We start from the raw sequence: 15261 nt of genomic DNA on the forward strand, positions 1-15261 counted from the left end.
GTGGTACTGGTGCAGGGTTGAGACAAAAGGACAAACTTTGCACCAGTAGCAGCCGTGTTGGGAGATGGTTCGATCTGCTATTTCTCTAATATAAGTTAGTTTTAAAGTTGCTTTCTGTCTCATACGCCTCGTCTTTTGTGCTTGCAGACTGATGTGAATACAAGAAGATAATCAAAGAATGCATCTTATTCTAAACTAAATTATTATGAATTAAAAAACAATTTGTATGTCGATGCAATCTGATAAACATTTAAATAAAAAAAACCTTCATAGAGTAAATTAAATGATACTTTGTTTATTATGACTAATATTTTTAAATAGAATTGAAAGCAATAATGAATGATTTCCATTCTCAAAGACAAAGTCACCACAAAATAAATAATTTATTTTAGTGTTATCCATGCTAGACATAACTCAGTGTGACAGAGCTTTTTAAGATTTCAAATGTTTAATTTGATTGAAACCAACAAATATGCTTTTTAACATTTTAGCTTTTTTGATTGGCCACCTGCCACGGGTCACTCCTGGGTTTAAGTTGAGCCATGCAGATGTTGACATTCCTTAATTTAGTGGTCTGTATTTACCTGACACCTGTCCTCAGGTTTGAACCCTGCTGGAAACCTGCAGGAAGGGGCGGAGCCCACTGTGACGTCTGCAGAGCAGCCTGAGCAGGACTACCTCTCTGCACTGTGTGCACAGTACCAAGTAGAGCACTATGAGGACTGCTACGACCTGATGGGTGAGCGGACCATGTCAGATTGTTCTGAATTTTATGTTTACGTTTCTCTGAGTGAATAAGTAGAAGGAGTGTAAGTCTGTAAGAGTAGAGACTTCTATGTAGTTCACTGATGAATACATTTGTTCTCTCCCATATGGTTGGTCAAAAGTCTGATCTAGGACTATTTCATTATTATGCCACCCCCTTGTCAATCTAATCAGCATACTATGTGGACATTTACATATAATTACATTTCACTTCATCTTTTCAAAGAGTTGGTCAACACTTTTTGACCCAATGTTTTAAAGAATAATTAATAGTTGTCTAGCTTCAGTGCTCTGCTAACACTTTTAAACGGGTAGTAGTGCAGCCTCTCCTCAAATAAACTAACATTAACACCTGTGTTCTCCTTAGCTGTAGAGCAATTACAAACATTCTTTAAATGAAAAAAATAAAAAGATATAGAGAAAATGATTTTTTTATAACTGCAAGCTTCTTTTAAACGTACCGTCTATATAACTACGGTATGCTAGTCTAATGTTAAAGCTCTTCAGAGCACCAAACCTGCCCTTTTGAAAGTGTTTTATGATCCTTTACTCGCTACCGACTCCAACGAGCCAATGTAATGTAATGCTTTAGGATTTGTCAACTGTAGGTAGTTCCTGGCACTCAGCTCTTTGTTTAGGCCCAATCTTTATCTTCCCCTTATGTTACACTTTTATTCTTAGGAAATATGCTTTTTCTTTTCACTTTTATTCTGATAATATAAAAATACACCTATTATTTAGAAGCAAGTATCTGTCACAGATGAGCATTGTCATAATGAAGTTCATTTCAATGAAAGAAAAATGGCTTGAACCCAGGACCTTCTAGCTGTAAGGCAGAAGTGCTAACCACTAAACCACCATGCGCCCTTATTATTGCTAAATTATCTGAAAAAGTTAAAGACAAATTATATTTAAATTCAAAGAACTTTATTAGGAACTTCAGTTTCAGTTACAGTTATATTAGTATTTACCGTATTAATTATAAGGTTTGTTTGTATAATTGGAATAAAAAAGTGCAATAGCACAGTCCATAATCTGGTCTAGAACTGAATAAATTGCTACTTCACTCTCTCATCTCTCCTTCCTGTTTGTGCACAGCACACGATGCTGCTGTGTGTCGTATCCCCTCCCTTCTCCACTCCTCACTGAACACACACACATGGAAACATATACTGTATATTGGACAATCATAGGACTGAAAAACTAAAACAAATCAGTTCCCAATCAGGAACCAATGTTAGTTATTTACTACTAACTGTCAGATTTTATTTTTCTCTCCCCAAATTTTAGGTTTGCAAATGCATTTTACAACATTTGATCTGGTGCACCTTATGTATTTTGGCAGCCCTGAATATCGAGGATGGCTGTAATGGCACTTGAATTATGGGATGACCTTGTTCTCTAATAGGCTAGCTCTATACTTGTTAGTTTTTTAATTCTATTTTGAATAAAATGTTTCCTCTGTTGGCATACAGTTAGCAAATCATCCTTATTAGGATATGGGTTTGTTTCTTTCTTTGTGTAATTTCAATCCATGTATATACTTTGTTTAGTTGTTGTTTTTTAAATGTCAAAAGTAACTTGACTTGATATTTAGAGTGTATTTTGACAACACAAAACAACTTTCTTTTTTCCACCTCCGAAACAAGAACAAAGTGAAAGTTCTCAGTTCTCCTGAAGTATTGTGTAGAAAGTTTTAAAAAGGTGACAGTTTTTAGTTTTTTTCTGTCCCTGTGTTTTGAGATGCCTGATGGAAAATGTATCTCTGTCTCCATAAGCGTCTCTCCCTGAGTGTCAGTTGCTGAAGCAGGTGACCAGAGGCCTGGTGGAGCCAGCACTCCACACAGCCACAGACACTACAGCTGTCCAGCTCAGTGAGATGGTGTCTCTGCCGGTTCTGATAAAACACTCCGTCACGGCTCCACTCATCACACAGTGAGTGTCAGAGACAGAGGATAAGTTTGTTGATATTAGTCAATAAAGGTGTTCATAAATCTACAAATGTTTTAATTACTCATGTTGGTAATTTTAATGTTTGATAATTCTACCAAGCTTTCACAAAATCTTTGTTTCTCTTTGCTTAGTCAGAACTGTGGCATAAATATGCTATGTGTGGCACCTGCAGCATTTCAACCTGTCCTTACATTTTGGCTCATTTATCTCCAGGCACAGAAAGTGGAAGTTTATCACTCACATTTTCCATGATTTTGTTTCTATCAAACATTTCCTCTAATCTCACTGTGGAATGTAAAAATCTAAATACTGTGGTGAGTTGGCATCATGCTGACTGACGTTCACTTTATAAACTTCTCCCCCTGCAGTGTGTCTCTGGTGAACAAAGCGGTGGTGGATTACTTCTTTGTAGAGTTGGGGGTGGAACGACACTTTGAGGCTCTGCGACACTTTCTGCTCATGGAGGACGGGGAGTTCGCTCAGTCCCTCAGTGACCTGCTCTTTGAAAAGGTGACTAATCTAAAATTCTTAAATTTGACTGGTGCAACTTTAAAGGTGTCAGACATGTTAGATTTTCTACATAAAGCTGCTATCAACTCTAACTTTATTAACAATTAGTAGTTGGCTATCTTTTTGCACAATGTTAAATATCTCTCTTCTGGACCAAGGCCTCAAAAGGCTCCTCCACAGATGTTGGTTGGTTGCCTCGGTTCACCAGTTGTTAATGTCTTTTTCCTTCCATTTGATGTTTCATTTGGTTGTGTCTTTGTATGATAATCAATTCACACAGTTGAGAATAGAATAGTTGTGTTGGTAGTCGTGTCTTCTCATTCTGTGAACATCTGCTGTCTGTTGAAGCTTCCGATCTATTTCCAGCATTGATGGCAAGCCTGTTCGTTTATAGAGCCTCAATTATAGATGCTGTGTTTGCCACTTGTAAGCAACGTTTGGGATTTATGAAAACATACTTAGTGAGATAATGTGCGCACCTCTACGGCAGCTCTGATCCTGCCGTACGCACACAATCAGGAGAAACGGGAAACTCTGACCCCAACAAGAGAAGAAGGACATTTGAGACGGCTCTGTGAAATAATTACATTTGTGTGAAATAATCAAATATTAAACATTTCCCAACACATGTCATATATGAAAATTATATTTGCAAAAACAAAGGAGGAAAAAATGATACTGACACCCCAGGGAGTGAGTGACGTGCGCCCGCCTACAAATATAGTTTTATATTAATAATGATTTTAATTAAAATCACATGATCATTGCACAAAACTGCTGATCAGTTGGCTGTAACACCTGCTGCTGTTATAAACACACACTCACAATGAATAAAGACACACAATGGCTGAATATCTGGCACTGCTGGGGGCCTCTGGAGGGAGCGTATAGGCAGGACCCCCCCCGTGAGGACAAGGTGCTGCGGAGCCCCCGGCTTCACTCACCCTATTAACACTCCAGTGACCCAGTAAACACCCTGGGACTGAAGAAAAATATTGTTTTACTTGAAATTAAACTATTTTGAATTACATTCCAAAAGGTGTTTTACCACATGTTCATTTAAATTATTTGAAACAAGAGAAAACAATTTATTCCCATGCTTTTGGTGTATTTGGTTTATCTGTGTCCCCTCCACCTCGGATACAACACCACAGCTTTTGGTCTGTAAAGATGAGCTCCGCCCCTTTCCACCACCTGTTGCACAGACTCTCATCGCATTTCTTTTTTACCTCAGCCACAGTCAGACCCTCTGAGGCAATGCTGTTCACCACATCAGCCACATGCTTCCACTCTTCTGCCTTTCTGGTATTTTGTGATGTCCACTGTGCACCAAATTACTCTCCTGCATGTGTCCACCTTAATAATTAATACCGCCACCTCACATTGAGGGAAATGAACTCGTCAGTGAATATTCATCAAGGGCGTTCATCAACTGACCTTTTATAGGCACCATCTGGGCAGAGCAAGGCGTTTTTCTCATTTACGACAACTTTAGAGTGGAGTGTGATTAATAAACAGAAACAGTAGGAGCATGGGAGATGCGTGCACTCTCTTATAAAACTGAAATGTTTTGTTGTGTATGCACTTCCTGTGTATTTATGCATAGTTTTATACATGAGGCCCCAGATCTTGTCCATCAAATTGAGGTGCATGATTTACTGAAGATAGCTCACCATATAGGCATGAAATGTATCTCTGAGTTATGTAGGTGGTCCCAGACCCAGCCCCATATATGGTAGTAGGAAGGAAAGTAGTAGTACACCAGTTTTTTCCACTTTACATTTAGCTGTCACAGCCATACTTGTCCTGTAGTTTTGCTTGCTCTACCCGTTCTGTAGACAAAGTTCCTTGTCCAATCGTACTTCCTCGCGATGAACGTTTCTGTACTCGACTAAACCCTCTCTCTAGTTGGTGATGGTATCTGGTGCAGACTCTGACAGGTTGTTGATTGGCTGATATGATATGGTTATCTTTATGGTTATCTTTACACTGATATGAGCTGCATTTGTGGGTGAAGCTGGTCACTAAGTATCTGTACGTCTTCTTCAAAGGGCGTCTCAGGCAGGATCTTTGTTGTCTGTATTCTGTTCAAAGTGGGTCACATTGAAAATGGTCAGAGTAATGTCTAGTTTGTACGGTATCTAGACACCTTTAGTGCCTTTATGGAAGCATTGCAGTGAGAAAGTGTTGGTGATCACAGCTTCACTTCTTTGGTGACTTTATATTCTTCAGAGGTATTATGTCATCTGACTTAGACACATTAACAAACTCTGTGGGACATCAACCATGCTTCTCCAGTACTTTCCAGAGTCATCCTCCATTATGTTAAACACTTTTGTAAAGTCCATGAAAACTTTATACAGTTCACTACATTTTTTCCTGCACGAGCTGAAAAATGGCAACAACAATTACAACTTTTTTGTTGTAGTTTTTCTGAATATTCCTAAAATAATTGGAGTAGTCTGCTCCTGTCATTATTTTCTTGTTCAACACATTGTTCTGATGTTTCTCATTATTAATGAAAGTGTGTGTTTTGTCTCCTCACTGGACGCTCCTTGTTTCAGTTGGGCAGTGGGCAGACGCCCGGCGAGCTGTTGACTCCTTTGGTCCTAAACTCCATCCTCAGCAAAGCTCTGCAGTTCAGCTTACACGGAGAATCTCCTCTAGCTGGGAATTTCACCTTTGCCCTCCGCTTCCTCCCAGAAACCTTTCACCCACACGCTCCGGACTCCCTCAACTGTTTGGAGCTGCGTTACAAGGTGAGCTGTCACATTGTGCCTTGGAGTGAGCAACATGGGTGTCCAATAGTCATTGTTCCAACGGAAACTTGTTCTAAATGCAGACAAGAAAAAGATCTTGCTTTTTCTTTGTCTATGGCACATATGTCAAACTCAAGGCCCGTGGGCCAATTTCGGCCTTTTAGAGCATCTAGTCCGGCCCACAGGAAGATTTTATTTAAAGTAAAAAAATACAACAAAAACAGGACTTTTTCTAAATTATCATAAGTTGTAGATGAAATGTGATGGAGGTTGCAGTACTATATTATCTACAGTAATATTAAATTGTAATTTTTTTCAAAAACCTGGAAAATTGAATTATCCAACAGAGTTCTGGCAAATTATGTTGCAGATTTCCAGAAAATGAGTTGCAAAGTCAAGAAATTTTGACCAATTGCTTAACATTTTAGTTTGAATTTATGCTTTTTCCTTCACAAAAACATACAATTTATTTTGGTCCGACCCACTCAATTTCAAACTGGGTAATATGAGCTAAAATGAGTTTGACACCCCTTGTCTATGTTATTTCTTCAGTGACCAGCTGGGAAGGAAACAAAATGGACCATCATCAACGTACTTAAAATTAATCATTTTTCAAGGGCGCATGAAATCATGCTGATATCTGGTTCGAAGCAATGCTCATTTTGTCCGTAACTTTTAATTTAATATCATTTTTCCCATTTCAGTCGAGCACCACTGCTGAGCAATCAGACTGTGACATCAGCTCAGGAATGATCAGCTCATAAGAGAGATACGTCAAAAGCACACAAAAGTTTAATTTCTGGAGAAGAACACTTTTAAAATGGTTTCCTTTAATGCTCAGATGAATCTAAGCATGAGGTGGAGATGGACATTCTGCCTCAAAGATTCATGCAGCCTTATTGATATGAAGTAGAGGAAGGATACTGACTCCTGTCTCGTCAGTAATAAGGCAGAGCACTACGCAGCTGCTTATTTCCTTCCAAGCTGGCAACTCACACTCCTTGGCCAGTGATCGACAACGTGCAGGCTTTAAAGTTTACAGACTAAGTGCAGACGTCTGTTGCATATTTAGGCGGATATTTTTTTTTTTTGCACAATACAAACAAAGCAATGTACAATATCACAGAAAAAGATCGATATACAGGCAGAAAGCTCAGAGCTTATTTGAAGCCTCCACCTAATTACTAATCAACAATAAACATAATAAAACACAAAAACAACAAAACTCTAAAATAACCCAAAAATATGTATTTAAATTACGGTTTTAATTTACAAAACATACAAATACATTTAGTAATATGGATGTATTACAGAGTGGAGCTGATCTCAGCACTGCACGGGTAGAGACGCATGATGCTTATATTACTGGGGGTTTCCACTGGATACGTCTCCGCTGTGTCACGGCGCCGATCCGTTTTTTCCCCGCTGTCCGGTAATCCACACCGGTTTCTTTTTGAGTGCGCCACGGTGCACACCGGTTGGATGATTGTGACCTCACGATATTTATATAATCGCGCAAGAACGCAGTTAAATATATATGTTATAAACACAACAATGAACAGATAAACAGGTCAGTGTTCCTAACGAAGGAGAACAAGAAGTTTGGACTCTGGATTTGTCATAGACACATTTTTAGCAACAGCCAACAGAGAAGAGATAAAACTGCACCATTAAAACATGAACTAAATCAAAGTAGCTTCAGTTTACAGTGTAGTTACAGTATGAGAGGAAACAATATAGTGAATGTGATTTTTTTTTTTTACACATTATGACGTTTTGGTGATGTAGTTACTTGAAATATAATATTGCAGAGCACGTGCTTAATTTCCTGTTTAGCTTCATTTGCTCTGTGCTGATTGATGCGTCGTGCTGTGGTGTCCACCAGAAATAGAAGCCCTGCGTATATCTGGCGGAGGGCACCGGACTAACACAGCTGGGAAGGAGCAGACACGCACAGCAGCGGATCCGGTGGAAATTAATACATAGACTAAAGTGGAAACCTATCAGGTCTGGTGACGCAGTGGTGACGTGACGCAGTGGAGCCGCTTCCAGAGGGAACTGGGGGTGAGAAGTTCCAACAGTTGCTTAATAAAGTTGGTAAAACGTAAACGTGACATCAGTATGAAGAAAAAAAGATATTTTAACTGTGTCGGGTTTGGTCTGGACCAGCACTCTAATATTAACCCAATATGATGAGGAAGCAGCCCCACGGCCCTGCTGTGTGTGCACGGACTGTAAATAAGAAAACATTCACATGAATCTTCTACCAATGAGCTGCTACACAGTAGACAGGCATCTGTGAGAGTAGTTGGTGTTTTAATCTGTAGGTGTTCAGTCTGAGCTCTCAGGCTGCCGTGAAGCTGAAGGGAAGCCTCACATGGTCCGTTCTCTACATCACACTCTGAAAACCAAACCAGAAATGCATGACAAGTAACAGTAAAATGCTAAATGTAATGTTAAGATGGACATATTATTGTAAAACATTTTGTAGATGCACTGTTTAGGATGTATTCTAGCATTCAGCATCGTCATGACTTTTGGTACCATGTGCTTTTTAAGCTTCATCACAATGCAAACATGGAGGATTCTGTATTAATGCAGTGACTCAACTAAATTGATTAGAGCTGTGTGTTGCTTCTTCATTTTCTGTTTGCGTAAAGACAACAAAGCCTTGAAACTCAATTGGCTTTCAATTAATTTTTAAACCAAAAATTGAGACCATTTTTCTAAAATTGAGACAATTCCAAACAAATTGGTGAAGATGTTCAAAATGTTGTTTGAATGTCCATTCTCTCTACCTTAACAGACCAAATTATTGCACATACTATTTTTTTCAATGACTATTATAGTAATACACCCAGAGGGTCAATTTAAAAAAATAAATGTGTGTATATATATATATTGCTAAAATTGTCAAAAATGTAAACAACGTGATTTGGAAAAACTATTTGTGTTTACAGTGGTATTTTTTGGGGGGAACATCTTCATTGAAGAACCTTGTGTTCCCCAGGATTTGCTTCCCTGGTGATAACAGATGGAATAAATCAAGTGTGAAACTTGGACAAGCATATCCAAGGTGGAGAGAAAATACACAATTAATTTGCAGTCTGGTCGCAGAATGCTGGGATTGCTGCGGACGGGGGAGGGGATTCACGGCATTGAGGACAGTACCTACAGATTTATACGTGCTTTCATGCTGGAGTCTCTAAAATACCAGAAAAATCTCCAATAATGCAATAAAATGTCCCTACATTTGTCACTAATATCGCTATTGAGAAAAAGTGGTTATGGGGTTAGAAAGTTGCCAGATTAGCTAGAGTCACTGCTAATAGCTTCACAGTCGTGCGTGATCATGATGATGCCAGTGGATTTGAAACAGCGATAGAAGGGGGGTGTGGTTGATTCCAATCCAGTCTCACAATTCTACATACTGCAGCTTTAACGATCAACCATTGTTAGTTGAATATCTTCCTTTAGTCACTCAAAGCCTGTCTTCAATTGCACAAAACCATTATCTGCTGCCATCAATTCATATTTGTGAAAGCACAGGGAATTAGTTTTTGCTGTTTTTGTCATTTTGGCTGTTGTTTTCTGTTCAATGTTTACACTAAAGTGTTCCAAGGATTTACATTTTACGACACATCCCCTTAATTAAAAGTGTTTCTTTATAAAGGGCTTTTAAAGCCCAGCTGGGAGTACTTGTTCCTAACTCATTACTTGGATGTTTCTTATCATTTAATGAATGATTTTACATATTTTAAAGCTAATTGTCATTGGATGAACAATTTTGTGTGTTTTATTTTGTATATGTGATACTGTAACTGTTTTGGGATTGTAGCTCTTCATTTTGACAGATCTCTCTTGACAAAGAGGTTCTTAATCTCAATGGACTCATTCTGATGAGAACAAGTCCCTCAGCCTTTACTGCCCCCTGCTGGTGGTGATCTGACACTGCATAATCTTTCCTCCTCCATCAACATTTTGCCTGTTTTCTTCTTCCTCTTTCCTCTGCTTTCTTCACACTCGGCTCCATCTAACACCTCTGTCTGTGTGGCCCCCAGGTGGACTGGCCCCTGAACATCATCATCACCGACAGCTGCATGAACAAATACAACCGGCTGTTCTCCTTCCTGCTGCAGCTCAAACACATGGTGTGGAGCCTCCGAGACGTCTGGTTTCACCTGAAGAGAACAGGTGAAGGGAGCAGGAGCACACGCTGACCTCCTCTACTGGAAGGAACTGATGGAATATTTATTACAGCTCTTTGAACATCCTGACCAGTGCAGCAACAAAAGTAGAAATGAAGTGGGAGAGGAGATATTATGAAAGCAAAAGTCCAATTAACAAATAATTCCTCAATTTTAAATAGTTTTATAATAAATGGTTTTAAAAAAAAGTAAAATTTGCCAGTGTAATGCACATCAACAGTAAATAAGTTCATATATAAGTATAGTTTTAAAATAATTCTGAGTAAAAACAAATAAAATCAAGTCAGCAATAAAGTCTTTCTATAATCAATGATTAACTCAGTGGTTCACAACCTTTTTTGGGTCATGAACTCATTACACATTATCACACATTTCCAGCCACCACAACTTTTTTTCCTTCTTTTTCTAGAATGAGTTTTTTTTTTTTCTTCTTCTTCACATTTGTTATACTATGTTTCAACTATAGAGTAGCCAGGATTAGTGCACTAAGCATTTTATTTATATATTCATTTATTTTACTATTACTATTTATATTTGATAAAGTGAAAGTATGAAATATTTGTTTAAGATTGTGTGTTGTTTTAATTTGAAAAAGAATTATATTTAGAACTACATTTTTTTAGTACTCAATATTTTTGTTTATCAATTACTAGACATTTCATGAGACCCCATTTAAATTCCATGCGACCCCATTTAGGGTTACGACCCCAAGGTTGAAAACCAGTGGGTTAACTTCTCCTGTTGTAGGTGATGTGGCTGGTCTGCTGCTGTTAATTACAACATTTAGTCGTTTGACTGTGATGTGACACAGAGGAGGGCAACAATAAATATGTAATTACTGTATTAAAAAAAATTGTGAACTATAAGAAAAGTCCGTGTTGAAAATAGTCATTTTGAGGAAAAAAAACAAAAAAGAAATCCAGCAGAATATTATCATGTAAGAGAAAATTGATTCAACAACAATATGATGGTAATTCTTGTCTCGTCCATTTAAAAAATCAACAACTAATGAGTGGATGACATTTTTCAAAGGCTCAGCATTCCACACTGCATAGATGTACAGTATATAGATGTACAGTACATAGATGTACAGTATATAGATGTACAGTATATAGATGTACAGTACATAGATGTATATAGATGTACAGTACATAGATGTATATAGATGTACAGTACATAGATGTACATAGATGTATATAGATGTACAGTACATAGATGTACATAGATGTATATAGATGTACAGTACATAGATGTATATAGATGTACAGTACATAGATGTACATAGATGTACAGTACATAGATGTATATAGATGTACATAGATGTACAGTACATAGATGTATATAGATGTACAGTACATAGATGTACATAGATGTATATAGATGTACAGTACATAGATGTATATAGATGTACAGTACATAGATGTACATAGATGTACAGTACATAGATGTATATAGATGTACAGTACATAGATGTACCCTCACTTACTCTCTGTTTCTGCTCAGCACTAGTAAAGGGTGCCGGCTGCTCTGTGCAGTTCCACCAGCTCCAGCTCTACAGACATGAGATGCAGCACTTTGTGAAGGTCATCCAGGGATACATCGCCAACCAGATCCTGCAGGTCTCCTGGAGCGAGTTCACCGCCAAGCTAGCCACGGCTAGCGACCTGGACGCCATCCACCGCACACACGCAGACTACCTTAACAGGGCCATCTTCAGGTCAGAGCTGGTGCTGCCCTGCAAACTAATAGGTTTCAATAACTTAAGTTCTCATTTAGTTTTTCCTACTGTCAGTCTTCCTCAGAGGCATCTGTTGATTGCGTTAATGTGTCTTTATGAGTTCTTAACTATCAACATTCTTACTCTCCAACACCTGGTACCATTGGGCGACAGGGGGCGTGGCCAGCCAGAGAGAACTCTCAAGTTGGTCACGCCCAGAAATAACTCATAAGGACACATGAAAGTGATCAGTAGAGGCCTCTGAGGAAGACTGACAGTGTGAAGTCGGTCAGGAGATCAAAGGAAATTTCCTGAAAAAAGTTGTGTTAATAAATTAAACCTTAACATAATTCAAAAAAGAAAACTAAATGAACTTGCTTGAATTGAATAGGTTTTAATTATTTATATTTTGTTTAATGGTTAAGGGCCAAAAAATGACCAGTGAAAAATTTAAATGAAACTATAAATAGATCAACATTTTCACACATTCAAACATAAGTACAGAGGTATAAATATACACAGCCCACCTTAATGTGAAACCTCTGACCTTCCTCAGGGGGCTGCTGACAGAGAAAGCCGCTCCCGTCATGAACATCATCCACAGCATCTTTAGCCTCATACTCAAGTTTCGGGCACAGCTCATCTCTCAGCCCTGGGGCAGCCAGCAGGGAGAGGCCCTTCACCCCAGTTTCATCGCCATGCAGCAGTCGTACAACACCTTCAAGTATTACTCCCACTTCCTGTTTAAAGGTGAGGCTTTAACGTGTCCATCTGACGGCTCTGTTGACCATCCAGTTCAGCCCCACAGGAGAAAGTATAAATGACACAGGAATCGTTATGTAAATTACCAGGTATCGCAGCCCCTCCAAAAACGAATTAAATGAAACTCCACAATATTTGCTGAGGCTAGCAGTTTTCTCATGCATACGTCACATAATCGTAGTCATTTTTAACCACAATTGCTGAAAGAACTCTCAATTTTTCTAAAGTCCTGAAAATTTTTCAAAATAATTTTACAAAAATTCCCAAAATTAAATAAAAATTGGTCCCAAAAGCAAGGACCCTTAAAGTTAAGATCTTGCAGGGATTGATATTCATCACGTATTGCTTAGATATTGTCAGTGACTTCCATATTTAATATTTCATTTATACTTAAAATCACTCTCTGGGAATAAATATCAACCTCTGTGTTACACTGAGTACAGAGAGATGTAGGTAGTGATTGGGCCACATTTTCATTGTGAGATATCGATGTTAAAAATAGAATATGTACTTTTCCAACTTAATGTAACTCCGGTACCCAGCCCAGAACCAACTGGTCCACGGACCAGTACCAGTCCGTGTCACGGTGGTTGGTGGATGACTGAATGAGCTCATACAGCTTTCTGTTCCTGAACAATGAGGGAGTTTGATCAGCTGAATGAAGTGGTTGCAGTCCTGGAGGCGGAGCTACCCTGCCTCTGCTTTCATGTGAACAGACCTTCTGTCCAAACCTTCAATAATTAAATAGATGGACTTCTAGAGGCACTTTGAAGGATTCAGGAATCTCGGCTCTTTCCAACATTCACACTTCAGTCTGTCGTATAACTTTGTGTTTCTAAGATACCCAGATTTCACCTTTGTTTTATTAGTAAAAGGAAACATTTTCCATCAACTACAAAAACTACACATTTATTGTTAGAGTGCCATAACTTTTGATTAATTTTATTTTAAATTACTTTATTAATCCCTGAAGGGAAATTATGTTACACTCTGTTATTTTTAGGGACATTCTTCTCACACACAGGGCGAATCACACACATGCACAAACAGGACCTGTGAACATGCATCAATGGAGAGATGTCAGAGTGGGGCAGCTTTTACAATGAAGGGAGCGCACCAGAGCAGTGTTGGGGTTTGATGCCTTGCTCAAGGACACCTCGACAGTGCTCGAGAAGTGCCCTGGCACCTCTCCAGCTACCAGAACAACTTCTGTATTTTGGTCCGCATTGGGACTTAAACCGGCCACCCTCCGGTTTCCAACCCATGTCTCTACGGACTGAGATACTGCCGCCCATTAAATCATGTTTATCACCTGTCCATGATAAATGCCCCCAAATCCTGATCCGTTGAGAATCCTGAAAAAGCAGAAAGTCCCTCCACCTTTGAAAAGCTGCTCTGAGATCAATTTTTTCACGATCACGAAGAAGTTTATCCACAAGCTTTGTACCTGGACTATTCTTTGCTTTTTTAGTTGAAGTTTTATACGTTGGCAAACGTGGAATGGGTAACTGGAGTTTCGGAGCGCTCCTCCATGACGCTATGCTGCTCAGTGACGGTGACGCGCATTCAGTTTGATTGACAGTGGCTCGCTCCAGGAAGTCGAAGCCTATTGTCTGGGCGAAGTCAGCACTTTCTTGCATTTGTATAGGGGTCTGTAGGATGAAGGCGGGACTTAAATACATTAATGTATATGAATAACCACCAGCAATAGACCATAATAAAAGACTAGTTAGGTATTTATTTGCATTTCAAAAGAATCAAACATAAACATAGATTTCTCAGAAATTCTGGTTATCAGCTTTAAGGCATTGTAAAAAACTGAAGAGATGATTAATTAATAACTATCAGCGTAAACTACATCAGCTGTGTGAAGAACACATCCTTCTTCTTCACTCTCCATAATCCCTATCCTGTTGGAGGAGCTTCAGTTCTTTAACTGTTAACAATAACAAGCATGTCTTCTTTTCCTCCCACAGTGGTGACCAAACTAGTGAACCGAGGCTATCAGCCTCACCTGGAAGATTTCCTGCTTCGAATCAACTTTAACAACTACTATAAAGACTCCTGAGCCGTGTGGAGGTCTAGGAGGCTCTCATCGCTCATTTCACTGTCAAAGCTCGTTAGATTGAAGCATTAGGACCGTTTGATAACAGACAGATGTCTGTCCTGTGCTTTCACGTTTGCAATGTGAAATTTAAATCAGTATTTCACATTTATAGATACAAGACTTCAATAAAACTGTTCACTGAAGTTTTCTAAAACTGAGAAGCTTTTTTTGATCGAAGTGCTGAATGAAATACAAAAAATGCATTGAGCGTGTGTGCTGTGGTATCTGCAGCAGATCTGTGAAGTCCTGAGGTGGATTGGACTTGTCTAGAAACATCTCACTGGTTTTAATTCATGTAAACACCTCAGTGTCCATCAAACCAGCTTTGTGTCAGTGAGACTGTTATCTACAGGAACACTGTAAACGTTCATAGTTCAGACTACATTAGAATCATAGCGAGACAGCTGCAGGCAGTTGTGTAGAGCAGGTTGGTTATGGTGGAGACTACCTGTCCAGGTCAACTCTGGTGCATTATGGGTA

The 15261-nt window shown here is 38.9% G+C and overlaps 1 protein-coding gene across 1 annotated transcript in view; it reads left to right on the forward strand.

The window, feature by feature from the left end:
- tubgcp6 (tubulin gamma complex component 6) overlaps positions 1 to 14912 on the forward strand; it is a 46779-nt gene extending 31867 nt beyond the window's left edge. The window contains exons 18-25 of the mRNA XM_028450529.1: positions 602 to 739; positions 2544 to 2700; positions 3087 to 3228; positions 5793 to 5987; positions 10049 to 10181; positions 11699 to 11912; positions 12469 to 12662; positions 14651 to 14912. Of these exons, the coding sequence (XP_028306330.1) occupies positions 602 to 739; positions 2544 to 2700; positions 3087 to 3228; positions 5793 to 5987; positions 10049 to 10181; positions 11699 to 11912; positions 12469 to 12662; positions 14651 to 14742 (1265 nt within the window). The 3' untranslated portion in view covers positions 14743 to 14912. The remainder of the gene's footprint in view (positions 1 to 601; positions 740 to 2543; positions 2701 to 3086; positions 3229 to 5792; positions 5988 to 10048; positions 10182 to 11698; positions 11913 to 12468; positions 12663 to 14650) is intronic.
- The last annotated feature ends 349 nt before the right edge of the window (positions 14913 to 15261 follow it).

Source organism: Gouania willdenowi, chromosome 6 (genome assembly GCF_900634775.1).
Source record: "Gouania willdenowi chromosome 6, fGouWil2.1, whole genome shotgun sequence".
In the NCBI taxonomy this organism is placed as follows: Eukaryota; Metazoa; Chordata; class Actinopteri; order Blenniiformes; family Gobiesocidae; genus Gouania; species Gouania willdenowi.